The 19,925-nt window shown below is 36.5% G+C and overlaps 2 protein-coding genes across 3 annotated transcripts in view; one reads left to right on the top strand and one right to left on the bottom strand.

The window, feature by feature from the left end:
* Window positions 1–165: 165 nt before the first annotated feature.
* Window positions 166–10,342, top strand: fzr1b (fizzy/cell division cycle 20 related 1b). Its single transcript, XM_016478064.1, has 15 exons — window positions 166–241; window positions 823–991; window positions 2,033–2,134; window positions 2,261–2,324; window positions 3,203–3,330; window positions 4,093–4,169; window positions 4,511–4,625; window positions 4,768–4,854; window positions 4,950–5,015; window positions 5,099–5,201; window positions 5,363–5,544; window positions 6,357–6,590; window positions 6,667–6,771; window positions 9,628–9,720; window positions 9,806–10,342. The coding sequence occupies exons 2-15, from the start codon at window positions 893–895 to the stop codon at window positions 9,845–9,847; spliced, it is 1,497 nt and encodes a 498-aa protein (XP_016333550.1). The 5' UTR covers window positions 166–241; window positions 823–892; the 3' UTR covers window positions 9,848–10,342.
* Window positions 10,343–11,112: 770 nt separating this feature from the next.
* The window catches only part of ipo13a (importin 13a), an 18,718-nt gene continuing 9,905 nt past the window's right edge, over window positions 11,113–19,925 (bottom strand). Inside the window, exons 7-21 of one of the 2 annotated variants that reach the window (XM_016478026.1) lie at window positions 19,132–19,252; window positions 18,891–19,038; window positions 17,959–18,140; window positions 17,835–17,861; window positions 15,664–15,798; window positions 15,331–15,471; window positions 15,150–15,230; window positions 14,940–15,077; window positions 14,760–14,856; window positions 14,092–14,144; window positions 13,859–13,925; window positions 13,724–13,782; window positions 13,439–13,528; window positions 11,506–11,687; window positions 11,113–11,412 (exon numbers count right to left, since the gene is read on the bottom strand). In XM_016478026.1, coding sequence (XP_016333512.1) covers window positions 11,316–11,412; window positions 11,506–11,687; window positions 13,439–13,528; window positions 13,724–13,782; window positions 13,859–13,925; window positions 14,092–14,144; window positions 14,760–14,856; window positions 14,940–15,077; window positions 15,150–15,230; window positions 15,331–15,471; window positions 15,664–15,798; window positions 17,835–17,861; window positions 17,959–18,140; window positions 18,891–19,038; window positions 19,132–19,252 — 1,618 coding nt within the window. In that variant the 3' untranslated portion in view covers window positions 11,113–11,315. The remainder of the gene's footprint in view (window positions 11,413–11,505; window positions 11,688–13,438; window positions 13,529–13,723; window positions 13,783–13,858; window positions 13,926–14,091; window positions 14,145–14,759; window positions 14,857–14,939; window positions 15,078–15,149; window positions 15,231–15,330; window positions 15,472–15,663; window positions 15,799–17,834; window positions 17,862–17,958; window positions 18,141–18,890; window positions 19,039–19,131; window positions 19,253–19,925) is intronic. The other variant, XM_016478027.1, reaches the window with a different exon arrangement.

Genomic DNA, 19,925 nt, shown 5'->3' with positions numbered 1-19,925 from the left:
ACTCTTTCCACTCACAGCTGATTTGCTCGCCATCTTGACATGAACATAAACATTGATGCCCTCTGCTCAAAGATCACACCATTATCTCTAAACACCGAAAAATTGTCAGCACGTTACCGAAACAGCCTTAATACTCGATTGCAGCGTCGGGAAAACACGAACTAGATGTTTAGGAAATAATTGCGCACGTAGCTGAACATACATGTCAGTAGAATGTGGGTTTCCTGAGCACTTGGTTAAGGTAAGATGATTCTCTTTACTAATACGAGGCTTAAAGGTCTCCTATATTTATTAAACTCATAAAAACGTGGTTATCCTGTCATATTATTGGATGTTAAGCTTCCGTTAGCTCAGCGCTGCTAGCGAGCTGCCATGGCAACTGATTACATACGCTTGTTTACAACCCTCCTGCTGGCATTAATGCGCTCCTTCCTCTATTAACACTTGGTCTTTAAAAAAAAAACAAAGACCACGAATTACTTATAAAACGTGTGCTTTTGGATTTCTAATATGGTTAATGTAATGTTACACTTATTAACTAGCAGATAATAATACTCCGGTTATAATTTTTTTTGGGTGTGGAAAAAAAACAGATCAAAATACAGTTAATGTGGTAATCAAAAGGTGATTAACTGATATATAGAAATGACAGACGTTTTACTGAAGGGAAGAACTTTGTGGGAGATGTTTTAACATGTGACAATATTATAGGTATGTTGGCTTGACATCTACTGACAGCTGTCACTTGAGCAGATGTTAAGTAAAATATTATGAGTATAGTGTTATTCAATAATGGATACATCTGTTTTTTTTTTATTGTAGGGATGGGAGACCTGGAAGGACCCCCATCTGCTGACTGAGGGAGAGAGTCTTACTGTGGATCACAGTAGAAATGGACCAGGACTATGAAAGACGCCTGTTAAGGCAAATCAACCACCAGAACGTCCCAGAGGGCCACCCGTCCAAGGCAAGCACAAAAGGATCCTTAGAGGTCTGTTTATCTTGTAACTGATGGCCATTTGACATTGCTTAGCTTTGTGAGGATAAAAAATATAGCCATATTTCTAACCATATGTGACCCTGGACCACAAAAGCAGTCTTAAGTCGCTGGGGTATATTTGTAGCAATAGCCAACAATACACTGTATGGGTCAAAATTATTGATTTTTCTTTTATGCCAAAAATCATTAGGATATTAAGTAATTAGATCATGTTCCATGAAGATATTTTGTAAATTTCCTACTGTAAATATATCAAAAGTAAATTTTTGATTAGTTATATGCATTGCTAAGAACTTCATTTGGACAACTTTAAAGGTGATTTTCTCAATATTTAGATTTTTTTGCACCCTCAGATTCCAGATTTTCAAATAGTTGTATCTCGACCAAATATTGTCCAATTCTAACAAACCATATATCAGTGGAAAGCTTATTTATTCAGCTTTCAGATTATGTATAGATCTCAATTTCGAAAAATTGACCCTTATGACTGGTGTTGTGGTCCAGGGTCACATATACAGTAAACACATTCTTGTGTCAAACATGTCAGTGCAAGCAGTTTATTAACATACAATTTTAATTTTAATAATTAGATTAGCATTTATTATTTAATGCATTAGCTAATAATTGTAAAAAATCTACTCGTATTGTAAGGGACAAAAAAAAAATAAATCACAGTTATATACTATTATCTAGTTCAAGTTGTTCCAAACCCGTATGACTTTTATCCTTCTGTTGAACACAAAAGAAGATATTTTGAAGAATGTTAGTAATGGTTTTAAGTCCCACTGACGTCTATAGTATGGACAAAAAACTACTATGGAAGTAAATGGGATCCAAAACTGTTTGGTTACCAACATTCTTCAAAATATCATCTTTTGTGTTCCACAGAGGGAGAAAAGTCATACAGGTTTAGAATGACACCGGGGTGAGTAAATGATGACAGAAGTTGCATTTTTGGGTGGACTATCCCTTTAAAGAGGCAGAAATGTAAATATTGCATATGATGATTGTCTGTTTGCGCTGTGTGTGCAGTCAGGGTATGCAGCGTGCAATCCGGTTACTGTGAAATCAGGAGACAGGTTCATCCCCACACGTGCTGGCAGCAACTGGAGCATAAACTTCCACTATGCCAATGTGAGTTACCATTCATCTGAAGTGTTTACACTCATCCATTGTAAAGAAGAATGATTGATTAAAGCCAGTATATTAATGTAATTTCACCACAAAAAATTCACTTGATATTTGTATGTTCGTTTGCAGGAGAACTGTTGGTCACCCAATCAGAATCAGCGGGCGAAGGATGCTAGTACAGACACAGGGAAAGGTGAAGTCATTCTGCATCTTCTTGTACATGCCCTCAATTTTTCCACAGTGAACAGATGAATATACAAACACTACCATTCAAAAGTTTAGGGTTGGTAAGATTTTTCTGGGTGAAGCTGTGATACTTCTTTTAGGATTCTTTCAAGAATAGAAATTCAGACGAGCAGCATGGATTTGAAACAGAATTCTTTTAAACAATATAAAAGTGTTTACTGTCACTTTTGATAATTTTGAGTATATATACTGTATATTATATATATAATTTTTTGTTTTTATTTGTTTTTAATAGAAGCCTCTTTTGCTCACTAAGGCTGTTTATTTGATCCAAATACAACAAAAAACATTAATATTGTTAAATATTTTTGCGATTTAAAATAACTGTTTTCTGTTTGAATACATTTTAAATGCAATTTATTTCTGTGAAGCAAAGCTGAATTTTCAGCATCATTACTCCAGTCTTCAGTGTCACATTATCCTCCAGAAATCATTCTAATATGCTGATTTGCTGCTCAAGAAACACTTCTCATTATTATTAATGTTGAAAATAGTAGTGCATAATTTCTTTTCAGGAATTTTTAATGAATAGAAAGTTCAAAAGAACAGCATTTATTTGAAATAGAACAATTTTGTAACTTTATACACTACCATTCAAAAATTTGGGGTCAGTAAGATGTTTTTTTATTGGGTAAGAAATGAAAGAAAAATACTTTTATTCAGCAAGGATGCATTAAAGACATTTATAGTGTTTATAAAGCTTTCTATTTCAGCTAAAAACTGTTAGGGAAAAAAAGCAATGTTCAATGTTTATTGGCACACTAAAGCAAAAGATATACATATTAAAATGAAAAATATGTCAAAACAAATGATTGTGTTTTCCAGATGCTGTGGCATATGCTGCACTGCTGAGGAACGAGCTGTTGGGAGCAGGAATCGAAACCGTGCATGATCCACACACAGATGATCGTCGTAACGCCATCCTCACACAGGACACACACAGCCTCTTCAGGGTGAGCCCACTCAACACACCGTAACGTTTACATGACAGATCCATGTGAGATTCACTCTCATATAACAAGCTCACTGGAGAAACGTAATGCTTTCTGCTAGTGCTGGGCGGTATGACCAAAAATTTATATCACGGTATTTTTCAAAATTATACCGGTTTCATGGTACATGACGGTATTTTTTTTTTCATGCATGACCGGGTGTTAACCATATTTTCTACTGATTGAGAGAGGAAATACTGCAGTATATTGACTTAGAATGCCCTATTTTACTGTCATGATGAGTGAATATTGTCAAAAAATACCACACTAAATAGTGACTAAACACGACCCCTTTTAATACATGTTAACCAGGAGTCACTCTCATTTATAATCGCGGTGGATATTTGTGGCGGTCAATGTGGATATTGTGGATGAGTTCTTCTGTGTCATCACGTTCTATTAGATCTACAGCTTCAGTTTCGGAACTTTCATGCTTAGTAACACATACAGCATACGCTTAGTTCCCTCACTACAGTGCAACAGTGAAAAGCCTTTCAAAAGAGAAACCCCTCTCAAACAGTGTCGCCTTCCGAACGTTGTTTAAGCGACATACTTAAACTTGTATTGCGGTATTTTAAAAATTCATATCATAACAAAAATAAACACCGGTATTCGGTATGAACCGGTATACCGCCCAGCACTACTTTCTGCTCTTTTATACACCAGCTCGTTCTCACATTTTATTATATTGTATTAGACTCTTGTTTTTCTTGTGTCTCTCAGTACACCATCCACACAAAGAGAGTGCCTTTTGACAATGAAATCTCCCCCTATTCACTCTCTCCTCTCAGTAACAAAAGGTATCGTTTCTCTGTAATCTCTGCAATCTCTGCATGAATTCAAAATATAACTGATCATTTGTTAATTTATTGTGTGCACTGCAAAACATCTTTATCAAACATGATACATTTACTTGTTTATAAAAACGAATTAAGGGTCACACTTTATTTAAAGGTCCAATTCTCGCCATTAACAAACCATTAATTACGACTTTTGTCTCAATAAACTCCTAATTTGTTGCTTATTAATAGTTAGTTAGTAAAGTAGTTGTTAAGTTTAGGTATTGGGTATCTATACATTTCACTGGGATAAAACTTAAATGTGTGATTTAAATTTTTATTTTTTTTTTAATTGTCTGTAGTCACAAACTATTACGTTCACCCCGAAAGCCAGCTCGCAAGATTTCCAAGATCCCATTCAAGGTTCTTGATGCCCCAGAGTTGCAGGATGACTTCTACCTCAACCTGGTACACTTCGTTTACAGATATTTTTACACATCTAAATATTAAATAATGGAAAGAGAGTACATTATTATTACTTTATTTTTGCGATAATGACCAGCTGACTGTACGAAATTGGTTTCCTGGGACTGCAGTTATACAGTTTACAATTATACAGTCTAGCGGTCATTACGCAAAAATATTAAACTGTAGGAGTGTTGGTTTGGGGGCCTGTGTTTACCTGTGGAGTGCCTGTACCAGTCAGGTAAGAGACAAACTATAAGGACAAACAGCTGCAGATGTAATCTGATGTGATTATCAGTATTGAGCGTTTCATTTTACACTTGTGAACTTACACAGGTGACGCGGTTGTGTGACTTATCAGTGGATGGTGACTCCGTTACATCAGTGTGTTGGAATGAGAGGGTCAGCTCAAACCTCTTATTTATATGAATATTTCTAATTTGTGATTGTTCAGGGTAATATTTTCGTCTTTGTTGTTCATTCAGGGAAGTTTGGTGGCTGTAGGGACCCATAAAGGATTTGTCCAGATTTGGGACGCAGCTGGAGGGAGGAAGCTGACCAGTTTGGAGGGACATTCAGCACGCGTAGGTTTGTGTCACGCTAAAATCACTCCCTTGAAATGTTTGCTGGTTTTAATCACTCTCTGAGCAATTTAGCATTTTTTTTCACTAAGTAAATTAAACTCTTCATCAAGAACAAATCATCTTCACATAACCGGTTTCAGTCTCACCTTCTCTGCTCTCTCTCAGGAGCGCTTGCGTGGAATGGAGAGCAGCTGTCGTCGGGTAGCCGGGACAGAGTGATTCTGCAGAGGGACGTGAGGACACCTCCTCCTGTGGAGAGACGCCTCCAGGGCCACAGGCAGGAAGTGTGCGGCCTCAAGTGGTCACCTGACCACCAGCACCTCGCCTCTGGAGGGAACGATAACAAGGTTAGAGCGTCATATTAGCAGAAGAAATGAACAATCCCTTTCAGTTGGCTGAGAACATAGTCCGTATATGTTGCGTTCATGCTTTTTGTGATTTAATATTGAAAGCAGCCTTTCTCGTTTTTCAGTTTTCAAAGAAATAATGAAAAAAATAAATATTTTCAAGGAATAGTTCACCCGAAAATGAAAGTAACTAAAAATGTACTCCTCAGGCCATCCAAGATGTAGATGAGTTTGTTTCTTCATTGGAATAGATTTGGAGAAATGTAGCATTGCGTCATTTGCTCACCAATGGATGCTCTTGCAGTGAATGGGTGCCGTCAGAATGAGAGTCCAAACAGCTGATAAAAACACCACAATAATCCAAAACTAATCCACACCACTCCAGTCCATGATTTTTTTGTTATTGTGGACACTTTTATGTTTTATCAAATCCAATAACAGTTCATATTTCCCAAGTATACCAATTGGAAATAGTGTAGAGAGACCCTGTGCATAGTGTAAACTGCCAAAATTTAGCTTGATATTTTTTAATTTTTAAGTTCAGGAAGTTAATGAATAAACAGCTTGAATATTTGATTTCCACATGTGGAACTTCTGTCTTCAGTTGAAATTTTGCTTTTGAAAGTTGCTTTCAATATTAACTTAAAAAAATGAATGAACAGAACGTACACAGATGATTTTAGAGTACTGATTTCCGTTTTGTTGATAAGAACCCAATTGAGTCTTTTTTTACAAATTGAAAAAGAACTAATTAAAGTTTGGTCTAAATAGCATGTCACTCCCGGTGTGTTTTTCTCTGCTGCTGCTGTTAGTTACTGGTGTGGAACAGCTCCAGTCTGCTCCCCGTGCAGCAGTACAGTGATCATCTGGCCGCTGTGAAGGCCATTGCCTGGTCTCCTCACCAGCACGGCCTGCTGGCCTCCGGAGGGGGAACGGCGGACCGCTGCCTTCGCTTCTGGAACACTCTGACCGGACAGGCGTTACAGAGTACCGACACCGGCTCACAGGTCTGCAACCTGGCCTGGTCCAAACACGCCAACGAGCTGGTAAGACAAGCACCTACACTCACAGTCAAATCAAATGCTTTTACCCGTACTGACTTACACCATTGATGTCCACCAGGTCAGCACACACGGCTACTCCCAGAACCAGATCCTGGTGTGGAAATACCCATCACTCACCCAGGTGGCCAAGCTCACAGGACATTCATACCGAGTGCTCTACTTGGTAAGAGTTTTTCGGATCTACTGTTTTTTCAAAAATACTGCAGTTTATATATACCATGACTTGTACACTTTGTTATGATGAGCATGTTTATAGTTTCTGAATTAAAATTCAAAATCTCAGGGTAAGGCAACTGTCCTATGGAAGCCCGTTTCCGCTGAATAAAAAATAAAGAAAAGGTTATTGTGACTTTTTATCTCACAATTCTGACTTTTTTTTCACAGAATTGTGAGATATAAACTCGCAATTGCGAGTTATAAAGTCAGAATTGTGGGATATAAAATCAGAATTGCGTGATATAAACTCACAATTCTGACTTTTTTTATCACAATTCTGACTTTTTTTCTCATTGCGATTAAAAAAAGTCAGAATTGTGAGTTTTTATCACGCAATTCTGACTTTATTTCTTAGAATTGCGAGTTTATAGAGGTCTGCATTCCCGCGGAACCGCGGGACCTGACCGGATTTTTGTGCCGCGGGATTAAATTCCCGAATAAAACGCGGTAGCGGTCGGTAACTCTGGTGTACAGCATATCTGCGCTTTACTCTTATTGACCACCGGTACAGCTTGCACTCAGGATGCACGCGCTGCACGCATGCTTTAAACGTCACGCGTTTTATTTGCGTGGTCTGTGCGCAGCATGTGCATAACGATGCTCAGAGCAGGCTGTACCGGTGGTAAATATACGGCCCACAGACAGAACAGGCAGGTTGTCGATGAGTGACTGAGCAGAATAAGGATGGAGCAAAGTGTGGATGCGCTGTCCTTGAAGGACGTTCAACTTGGTTTTGTTTATATTTTGTTTAGCCTATAATTTTAAATGAAAGATGTCGTATTTATTTATTTTTCTCTGAGACACTTTTCCTTCTGTGTTAACAGAAAAATGTCAAACGAATTTAGTATTTTGATAAGATAATAGCTAATAGGCTATTTTTGTACAACCTACATTTAAATTTTGTTTTTCTGACACTTTTTTTTCCTACTGTGTTGCATAAAATATTAAACAAATGTTGTGTTAAGATAATTCATATAAATTCAAGTCAAAGTCAATAAATTCAAGACTCTTGACAAGACGAATAAAATAACATACAATTTTGTGCAGACTACACTTTTATTTGACAGCCTATCTTTCTTTCAGTAGTGGAAATTTAAATGTGAGATTCTGGAAAGGAGATAATAAAATAACATACAATTTTGTGCAGACTACACTTTTATTTGTTAGTCTAGTTAATCTATCTCTTTTTCTTTCAGTAGCGGAAATTTAAATGTGAGATTCTGGAAACGAGATCTAAATTTAGTGGGAATGGTCGGGTCGTGAAGAAAATTATTCTAAGCGGACAGCGGGTGAACAAAGAGTGAATATATAGCAGGAGCGGGTGGGTGCAGAATATAACCTTGCGGGAGCAGGACTAAAAAAAACAGTCCCGCGCAGACCTCTAGTTTATATCTCACAATTATGACTTTTTAACTCGCAATTGCGAGTTTATATCACACAATTCTGAGAAAAAAAGTCAGAACTGTGAGATTGTATCAAGCAATTATGAGAAATAGTCAGAATTGTGAGATAAAAAGTCACAATTACCTTTTGTATTTTTTATTCAGTGGCGGAAATGGGCTTCCATACTGTCCTGATATCATAATGAAGAAAAAAAAGATTTGTTAAAAGAATTAAATTCTTGAAAAGAAAACCGTATTAAGTAGTTTGGCATAAAATTTTAACAAAAGTGTTATTACAAGTTAATGTTTAGAGAAAGGTTTACGAAAGGTTTTAGAATATAACGTATTCAAGGTAAAGGAATATTTGTTATTGCTTTTTACTTAATGGTTACACCACATGATGTTTTTTGAGCCATTAAACTTCCTGAATAAACTATTTTAAAATCAACATTCCCAGTGATGGGAGAAATTAAGTTTTTTGAAGCTCTGAATCAACTGAAACAGTTGCTTCATAAAACAATTCACTTTTTCAAAGAGCTTGTAAATGCAACAAAAACTGATTACAAATGTTTTCGAAGTGTAACCTATTAAAGGGGTCATATGATGCTATTGACTCTTAACTTTTATAAAGAATATCTCTTTGGATTTGAGACTTTAGTCTTTGCAACTTTACAGATCTTCTTTATGCACCAAGAGCTTGTAGCACTCCAAAGAGAAAGGAAAACTTGAAATCACATCATATGACCCCTTTAAATGTATTCTACAAATAATTACATAACAAAAATTTGTTATAAGGCAAGGCTTGGCAAATTAAAAGCAATTAAGTTACAGAAAAGTTTTCAAATTCATTAAATCGAAATAAAATTATCCTGCATTATGAAACTAACCTGAGATCAGTTAAAAACCATTAGACACTTGTTTAGGGGTTCACCAGATCTAATGGCGAACCCTCAACATTTTTAAATGTTTCGAAACCAAAGTTCAAAACAGTATGATGTTATGAATCCCAGTTTCCTTAAAGTCACATGATATGCCAAGTTTGATACAAGCTCCAAACCTCTGATTCAAAACAAAGGATTCATTAATGTTTTGAAGCTTCATGAAGAAGCACCCATGATCATACAGTCCATATGAAACCAACAAAAATACAAAGCGTTCATCCTTTTTGTCATTATGGACACTTAGTTTTATCAAAATGAATAACAGTTTCCAAGTTTGCCATTATGAAAGCTCACTATATAGCTCAGAGAGACACTGTGGATGGTGTAAACTGCCAAATTATCCAGAAGGTATGGTTGTCTCTGGATCTGATTTTGAATTAAGTACAAATGACCGGCAAAGACAAAGAGTAATCAAATCTTCAATGTGTAATTGAATAATGTGAAGACACACATGCTGAGGATGTGTCTGGTTGTGTCCAGGCGGTGTCTCCAGATGGCGAGGCCATCGTAACAGGAGCAGGAGACGAGACGCTGAGGTTCTGGAATGTCTTCAGCAAAACACGCTGCACCAAGGTCAGGATGGAGTCTTACATTCGGACGTGCAGCTCGTGCTGCATCTTTCTGTACGTCTTTCACATTTTTTGTCTTCTGTCTCCAGGAATCCAAATCAGTGTTGAACCTGTTCACCAGGATACGGTAATTCACATCCAATCACGTGAACGAATGAAAGCCTTGAACTCACTCTGTTCTGTGTCCTTGCATCAACTCTAGACCCTCCGACAGAGAGAGACCCCAGCACTTCCTTCACGCTCACTTTTTTACTCCACATATATCTGTTTTATCTTGTAAAATTGAGTGAGGGCTCGTTGTTTATGTTAAGATTCAGTCCGTTCTTCTTCTTATTGTACATTGTGGATGTCCAAACAGATGTGCTATTGTATAAGTAGAAGTATTAATAGAGAAATTAACCTATATGACCTATATTGTCATTATCATGACTGTCAGACATGAGGTTAAAATGAAATGGCTTGTTATGGAAATGTCAATATTTTATATGTGTGTATCAAAACAGATCATGATATCCGTGAGAAATAAATACACTTAACACTAAAACTGCTGCTTTTTATGACAAACGGACAAAATTATGTATTTACTGTATGTCTAGCAATACTGTATGTACATTTCCGTTCAAAAGTTTGGGGTACGTTTTTTTTAATAAATGAATACTTTTATTAATCAAGGATGCATTAAATTGATCAAATGTGACGGTAAGTTTTAATGTTACAAAAGATTTCTGTTTTTAAACAAATGCTGTTCTTTCGAACTTTCTATTCACTATTCCAGAAAAATATGAAGCAGCACAACTGTTTTCAACAATTATAATAATAATGCTACTCAAGCAGTAAATCAGCATATTAGAATGATTTCTGAAGGTTCATTTGACACTGAAGACTGGAGTAATGATGCTGAAAATTCAGCTTTGCCAGCACAGGAATAAATTACATTTTAAAATATATTTAAAAAAGAAAACAGCTATTTACATTTTAATAATATTTCACGTTCTACCGTATTATGGTCAAATAAATGCAACCTTGGTGAGCATAAGAGACTTGTTTCAAAAACAACAACAAAAAAATCTTAGCAAAGCCAACTTTCAAACTTTTTGTATTGTAAATATGAGATGTATTCAAGACGTAAAAGTTTCACTGAAAACTGAAAACACACACACAAAACCGCTTGCAAAGCTCCACAGGTTTCCACAGAACTGGAAAAACCACCATTCATAAAAATCTACAAATGTATAAGACTTGCATAACCTAACTAATGTTTAGCAATGTTAATGTTAAAACAAATAAGAAAAAAATAGAGATCTATTATTTGAAAACAAGTCACGAGTAAATGTATCTTGTTTTAAGGATGCTTTGATTGTTTTAATAGAAAAAAAAAGATTTTTTTTTTGTGGTGAAATCAGTGCTGTTGTGGTGTTTACAGAAGATGTGATAAGATAACAAAAATAATATCCAATTATTTCAATCATTCAGATTGCTTTTTCAATCATAACCCATTAACAATATGGCTTGATTGTATTCAAAACAGTGCACTGGATCTTTTGACCCCACAATACTAAAGCAATGACGACTCCACTCTGTATCTTGTATGGAGAGTGTTTAGTAGTTCGCTGCATACTCAGTACCTTGTAGTCCTCGACTCAACAAAGCAAACTCTTTCACAATGTCCTTCATCCGTCGCTTACTCACTTGTTCCCTGTGTGGACAGTTGAAAAGAAGAAACACATTTTTATAAAGTGCAGAGTTCATGGGTGGTGTTCTGGTGTTAATGTTAATGTCATGGTTCTACCTGAGGATCTGCTGGCAGAAGTGTTCTTTGTACTCAGTGGTGAGATGTGAGCTGGGGAAGCCAGGGGGCAGAAGAGCCTCTCTGAGCCACACAGACAGCATGCTGGGACAGTTACAACTCGCTGAAAACAAGACTTCTGCAAAGTGCTCCGCCAGACTGCGTGGAGACTGACCCCCAATGGCCTGCATTCACAATGATATTGGTCCTTACATGCTCAATATATATCTAGTATTTTATGGCTGCATATTCTTGTATGAAGTAAATGTTCCTAAAATATTCCCATCAATAATTTTACACACAATTAAAATTACAATTAAAAAAAGTGATTTATAAGATAATGGACTGAATATTCTATATTTCAGGTTGGTGAGTGACATTTTTGCACTGCCAATGAAATTACTTGAAAATAGGGCTGTCAAAATGGCTGAAAAACTAAATGTTTAAAATAATGTTTATAAACCAATTATAATTAAGTTGCTTAAACAACTATAAACAAAACAGCATCATGTATGTATGCATAGTTTAAAACAAAGGGCGGAAAGCCAATCACACAGTACATTTTTCATTTAAAAACATGAGATGCAGTGGGATGGGGAAAAAAACCTGCCATAAAGTCTCGAGACATGTTTTTTTCAAAGTTACATGCATTAATTTTACATGACTTTCTAAACATGCGGCTCCTTTGTGCGAGACGTGAGTGCAACGGTGATAGATATCCGTCTAGATAGAAAATGCGCGAAATATGCGTTCTGTGTGAACGGCTTGGTTTCAGTTTTGATGTAAACAAGATCTTCTCCGCATTGATGTTCTCTTTTTCCGCAATATTTTTAATGAACAACGCAGCAGCGCCGCATCTAGTGGCTTCAACTGGATAGGCAAACAAAAACATGATAGTGCAACGACACTTACATCGTCATCGCATCTCATGCACCACTGATAAGGCTGCCTCCTTAATGCATACCTAAAATTCGAATGCAAAAACGTTGTAAAATAAAAATGTGGATTTTTATTTTCAATTCGACAAATATTCGAAATTCAAATTTTTTTTCAACAGCCCTACTTGGAAATAAAATAATATTGTTTTCTGGTCTCCAAGAAACAGTAGTGGTGTTTCATTCCTTCATTAATCAGTATTTTTGTAGTAAATAATTCAGTGACTCAATCACTTGTTTCATTGCTGCATGAATAAGTGTTTTTGAATGAATTAGCTGAATGAATGATTCAATGACTCAAAAAGTCACTTGTTTCCATACTAAGTGAATCAGCGTGATTGAAAAAAATAGGTTAAAGAAATGATACAATTACTCACTCATAAAGACAGTCATAACTTGCTCCTGAATGAATAAGTGTTTTTGAATGAATTGTTTGATTCAATTATTCACTCAGAAAAAACGTGTTTCCATCCTGAATGAATCAGTTTGTTTGAATAAAATGGTTAATTGAACGATTTTATGAATCACTCATAAAGACAGTCACTTAAGTTACTCCTGAATCATTAATTTTTTCAAATTTTTTAGCTGCACACCACCTGAAACCAACTACTGCCTTGATCAATATACACAAAGACCATCATAGTTCATATATTACAGCATTTGTTCCTTCATGCCATATGTGTATATATACAAACACATATATACATACAAGCCAATGACGTTGAATTTAATTGAATACGTGTTTTGGAAAGAATTGCTTGAGTGAATAATTCAATGATTCAATGACATTTATTGTTTCCTTCCAGTATGAATGAATTAATGTTTGTATGAATCGAATGAGTATTTGAATGAATAGGTTGAATACATCATTCAATGACTCACTGATAAAGGTCACTTGTTGCCACCTACTGGTGTAACAATATAAATGGCAGAAATATGAATTGCGCAGAGAGTCTGTCTGAACTGCTGATGAAAACAGTACTCATGTGGAAATATCTGACCTCTAGTAGGGTCTGAAGGAGCAGCTTGCCGTCCTCCTGTAGCACCTCCCTCACAGCAGGAATCTCCTCACAATGAGAGATCAGCTCCGTCTGTGCAGGAGCATCAAGAGAGCATATCATGGAGTATACAGTACTCACCAAGGTACAGGGTGACTAATATTATAAGCATTAATGGTACAGAAAGAGTTTATTCCAGTACAAGCTCTGGTACTTGGGCTCTATGTTCAACTACAGCTGTCTGTGAAGATGAACCACTTCTGGAAACATGTTCAGTGTTGTACTTACAAATAGCAGACAAGTTGCTTTCAGTGTTGGAGCTTCAGGAAATTTGAATGACAAGATTCCTACATAGACATAGACAGTTAATAAATGGATGAATAAATGAACGTTGTGGCTGTTAATACACTTACTGATGCTCACCACAGTAGAAAACAGCTTTGATATCAAGACGGTCTGAAAGATAAAGGTCAGACTTTCTTCTCAAAGCCTGCAGACATCAAAGAAAATATTACCAAAAAAAAGAAAAGAAAAATGGGAAACCTCTTTACATGGTAAAAACAATGAGAAGAGGTTGTTTTTTAACAATGTAAATGTAAATCTAAAATATGCAATCTATGTAAATATATGCAAATGATGTAAATTATTTCACAGACCTGAGTGTGAAGCTGCATAAATGACTCCACCACATCTGGATGATCTCTGGAGCCTAAAACAACATTTCCATTTTGTAACAATGACTGTAAAGTCAAGCATTAATATCATAGCTTACGAAATTGTGCATGTTGAAGGTATTTTTATTTGTTTCATTAGCCAACAAAAGAGTTTGATTACTGAGATAAAATGAATAGTATTAGTAATATAATGCTGGTCACATGATCTCAACACTGCAGCCACCATGCTTTTTCTAGGCCACTCATGTACACATTTTAATAATATTTGTCAAAAGTACTATTAATTTCTTTATTTTGAATATTCTGTCATCAGTTACTCATCTTCACTTCATTCTAAACCTGTATGACTTTCCTACTTCTGTGGAATATCTTTCAACTGTTTCTGTCCATACAATGTCCAAAACAGCACAGGACCCCATTGATTTTCTTTGTACAGACAAAAAACACTTTTTCAAAATATGTTCCAGGAAACAAATCATACCGGTTTGGAACGATATGAGGGTGAGTAAATGAAAGTGATTTTTCATCTGAAGATAACTATCCCCTTAATGCACCTTTGCTAAGCATTTGAATTGACTAATCACTTTAAATTCAGACCCTTGCAGAGCTCATTGCTGATATGTTGATAGCGACTCATTCTAATCTCTTACCGAGCTGAAAAATGGACATGGTGATGTTGGTAATCAGCTCCAACAGAGCAATGATTGGAGAAAAGAGATCCTTCTCACAGCCAAAAATGTGAACTAACTAGAGGGAAACATGAAAGAATAAACAAACGATATTTATGATATTAGTCTTATCATCAAGCCAGTTATACGTTATGTCATTACTTGTCGTGTGAGGTCTAAAGCCGAGGCTTGTGGGTAAGCGCTGAACATCTGACCAATGAGCTCACAGAGCTGAGTCACCAGAGGTGCAAAGTCATGGAGAAGGGTCTTCAGTGATTTCTCAAAGACAGCACACACCGCCTGAGATGGGGCGAGAGAAAAGCCAATCATTCATATACTCCCACAAACACACACACGTTCACGAACACTGACCTCGACCACCTCTGGTTCATTCAGCCACTTGCTGAGAATGGTCTGGATCAGAGGGAAGGCCTGCTGCAGGACAACCACCACCTGAGAAACGCCCAGAACAGCTGTTGAGTGTTCATTTTACGACAGGCTTGCTAATCAACAATAGCTGATTGGACTTTTGAGTCTTGATGGGTTGTCATACCGGGTTGTTGTGGTGTGGCTGTGTTTGGACAGGCCTCATGACCTCCGATCTTTCGCTTTGCTTGTTTAGGTCAAATGTAGAGAAGAGATCGGACAGCAGGCCGAGGATGTGGACAATAGGAAGCTTATTAGCAGAGCTGGGCTGCATAGAAGGTAAAAGAGAGTATTTTTCAAACTATCTTCTTTCTTGTTCCACCAAATTCAGGTACGACAAATGGTTTAAAGTTAACTATAAAACCTCTCTGGAACTATATTTATTGTGTACTATACAAATACATTTTCTTCACAGGTTTAAAAGTACTCTAGTAGTACTTGAATTCAGCATGCTCCTCACCGGCTCATTGGCCAGTTTCTCCAGCTGCTGGATGTGAGGGGTGACCAGAGAGAGCAGCTTCCCCAGAATCTCATCACTAGGCAAGGCTGAGAGCAGGAACCCCAGCGCCTGCATTATCCACATACACTGAGGGCTCTGTACAGGAGACTTACTGTCAGTCCTAATATGACTACTAAGCATGATCAGCAGTTCATGTCCGGTCCATTCACATGAATACAGATGAGAAATATACAGTACAAACAAAATTTTAAAATTGACTAATGTTCTCTTAACCCTTATAAGGTTTTACATTTTTGCCTGATTTCACTGTTTTTCTCAATCTGAGTAAAAACGGTGACTTAAAAAAAAAAAAATGCTATCTTAAAAAAAGCCTTTTAATTAAGTTGAAGATACAGACCAATTTTTGAAAATATGTGTTAAATAAAATCTATATATAAGCCACAATGTTGAACAGACACCGAAACGAGGGGATAAAATTATAAAACATTCAATGTAAAAAATTCACCACATACACACTCTTACACAGACAGAAAAACTGAAATGAACGGGAGCCTAAGACTGTAAGCATTACTGCGAAAATTACACTTCAAAGTGATAAAAAAAAAAAAAAAAATGCATACCAAAATTTGACAGAAAATTGTATAAATGCATACTACATATACTGGCCATTATTGCCATGACATGATGCATGCCCAAATAAATTATACTTAGTTTCATTGTATGGAAGTGTAGATTTTTACTTTAGTGAAGTTCCATAAGTTTACATATTTGTTTAAAGAGACAGTTCACCAAAAAGTTGTTTCAAACCTGTATGAGTTTCTTTCTTCTGTCGAACACAAAAGAAGATATTCAAGACATTGACTACCATTGCTTTTTTCTATCCTATGGAAGTCAGTGGTTACCGTCAACTGCTTGGTTACCAACATTATTAAAAAAAATCAGGTTTATAACAAGTTTGGAACAACTTGAGTATGAGTAAATGATGGCAGAATTTTCATTTTTGGTTGAATTATCCCTTTAAACAAATAATGGAGAAAATAGAGAAATGTAATATTCTAAATGACCTAAAGTCCCAAAAGTATACTACATCAAGGAAATTAGCGTTACATCATTTCATTAAAAAAAAACTTACACTCTTACTGTCTCCCCAGTTAAAGACGACCATTAATAGCCAAGGTGGGACTCTTTTCGAAAAGCTTAGGAGGGTTAAGCATTATACAAAGTAATCATGTTTTTTATTTTTACTAGTGTACAGGTGCATCTCAATAAATTAGAATGTCGTGGAAAAGTTCATTTATTTCAGTAATTCAACTCAAACTGTGAAACTCGTGTATTAAATAAATTCAATGCACACAGACTGAAGTAGTTTAAGTCTTTGGTTCTTTTAATTGTGATGATTTTGGCTCACATTTAACAAAAACCCACCAATTCACTCTCTCAACAAATTAGAATATGGTGACATGCCAATCAGCTAATCAACTCAAAACACCTGCAAAGGTTTCCTGAGCCTTCAAAATGGTCTCTCAGTTTGGTTCACTAGGCTACACAATCATGAGGAAGACTGCTGATCTGACAGTTGTCCAGAAGACAATCATTGACACCCTTCACAAGGAGGGTAAGCCACAAACATTCATTGCCAAAGAAGCTGGCTGTTCACAGAGTGCTGTATCCAAGCGAGGAAAATGAGAAACGAGACCAAAAAATGCAGATGAGCTGAAGGCCACTGTCAAAGAAACCTGGGCTTTCATACCACCTCAGCAGTGCCACAAACTGATCACCTCCATGCCACGCCGAATTGAGGCAGTAATTAAAGCAAAAGGAGCCCCTACCAAGTATTGAGTACATGTACAGTAAATGAACATACTTTCCAGAAGGCCAACAATTCACTAAAAATGTTTTTTTTATTGGTCTTATGAAGTATTCTAATTTGTTGAGATAGTGAATTGGTGGGTTTTTGTTAAATGTGAGCCAAAATCATCACAATTAAAAGAACCAAAGACTTAAACTACTTCAGTCTGTGTGCATTGAATTTATTTAATACACGAGTTTCACAATTTGAGTTGAATTACTGAAATAAATGAACTTTTCCACGACATTCTAATTTATTGAGATGCACCTGTAAGTTACAGTTTGTGTTACCAAAACTAAGCAAACAAATGGATTGGACTTACTTTATGGATGTCTTTGACAAGCACCGCCTGAGACCAAAAAGACCACCATGAGCTTTCTACATTACACACTGATAATGTTTTGATGCAACTGTAGTGGCACTTCTAGGCGAAACGTTTTTTAAACCTGTGAGACGGCCATGATATCATTGGCGTGAAGATGGAGGTCGTGTCGACACTCTCGACAGATTCTCTTCAGAGCAGAGACACAAGCCACGGACAGATCCGCGTTGGACAGACCATGCAACACCACAGGCAGGACACTTGCCAACATGAGCGAATGATCGGCCAACCACTCGGCCAAAGAGCCTGCAAGAAACCATGACAGCAGCCAGTGAAATAATTTTTCACTACAATATTGTCACAATAGTAAAATTGAACTAACAATGAACACAATCCGTTTACAGCATTTTTATACATTCTGGTTAATGTTAATTTCTAATAGTTTATGCTACCTCATGCATTAGAAGTGTGATATATAGAACTTTATTGTAAAGTGTTATCTAAAAATCTGTTGATTTATTGTCTGAATGAGTAGCTTACTGGTTTAGAAAACAATACATCAGTACGGTCACTAAACGTAAATGCCTTGTATTAACAATGCTTCAAAGTTTGAAAATACAACTTCAATTTGAAACAATGTTTAACATGAAAATAGGTTTTTCATCAGTACTTTAGTCTTGTTTTCTAGTGCAAATGTCTTAAGATTCTTAAATCAAGGTACATTTACTTGAGAAACAAAATGACATAAGAAGTCTTGTTTTATTAGCAATTGATCAAAATGTAGTGAGTTTACGATTAAAACGAAAAAGAACTTAATTCAGAGGGGAAACAAGTTTCCATACCCCATTCACAGATATTTGTTCTTGTTTTAAGCTTAAACTCACTTAATTTTGTTCATGTCAAGAATCTCAAGTAAAAAAAGATATTTGTACTGAAACATTTCAGTGTACAACATGTGAAACATGTACTAACACTTTTTAAGGCCGAATTAAGACATTTTAAGACCTGATTTGTAGAATACACTTGCAAGCTATGTTTAGAAATGAATGAGTGTACCTATGGTGAACATGATGGTCTCAGCCAGCTGAACGTTGTTTGCTGTGATGAGAGGAATCAGACCGATCAGTCCTGGAATAACGTCCGAGTAACTGACATCCACTGTTTCAGCAATGGACTGAAACCCAAAGAGCAGAGCCTCTATATCCTCCACAGGAGAGAGGGAGATGATACAGAGATATTGTTCAATATGCATGACATATACACAGTATTTATAAGCCAGTGTAACATTAGGACTGACTTGCCATGAGGAGGGATGCGTTGTGTCCGTCAGCAGTGTGCCTAGTTTATCATACAGGCTTCTGAGGAGCTCTGGGCCCAGCAGCTCATACACATACATCAGAGTATCCGAGATGTCAACCCTCAAATCCCAATTAAACATGCTTATTATTGCATTATGATACAAATGAAAAATAAATGAAGACTGAATGGAGAAGAAAAAAAACATTTTGTAGAAGTGTGCACATGCTGCTCTTTTTAAAGGGGTCATATGATGTTGCTAAAAAGAACATTATTTTGTGTATTTGGTGTAATGAAATGTTTTTATGCGGTTTCAGGTTAAAAAAATACATTATTTTCCACATACTGTACATTATTGTTTCTCCTCTATGACCCGCCTTTCTGAAACGCGTCGATTTTTACAAAGCTCATCGGTCTGAAAAGCGAGGTGTGCTGTGATTGGCCAGCTATCCAGTGCATTGTGATTGGCCGAAAACCTCAAGTGTGTGACGGAAATGTTACACCCCTTACCATATTGTGATGCCTTGTCCGACCGGAGCGACGATTCAAAAACATTAAAACCCATTATAAACGAGGCATTTGTTGCATCCAGTGGGGACATAATTACGGATTATAATGACTTATATTGTCTTTTTACGCGTTGTGTTGCATCGCGCCGCGTAAACATAAAACCATGTCTGCATTTGTGATCGGAGAAATGACAAACTACAAACGCTACTCTACACAGCTCAAAACTTGCATTTGAATCGTCAGTGGCAAATCCTTTAAATATAAAAAACGTACTTACAGTCTGTG

Source organism: Sinocyclocheilus anshuiensis, unplaced genomic scaffold (genome assembly GCF_001515605.1).
Source record: "Sinocyclocheilus anshuiensis isolate Anshui unplaced genomic scaffold, SAMN03320099.WGS_v1.1 scaffold436, whole genome shotgun sequence".
NCBI classification, from domain to species: domain Eukaryota; kingdom Metazoa; phylum Chordata; class Actinopteri; order Cypriniformes; family Cyprinidae; genus Sinocyclocheilus; species Sinocyclocheilus anshuiensis.
This window is presented reverse-complemented; position numbering and strand designations above follow the sequence as displayed.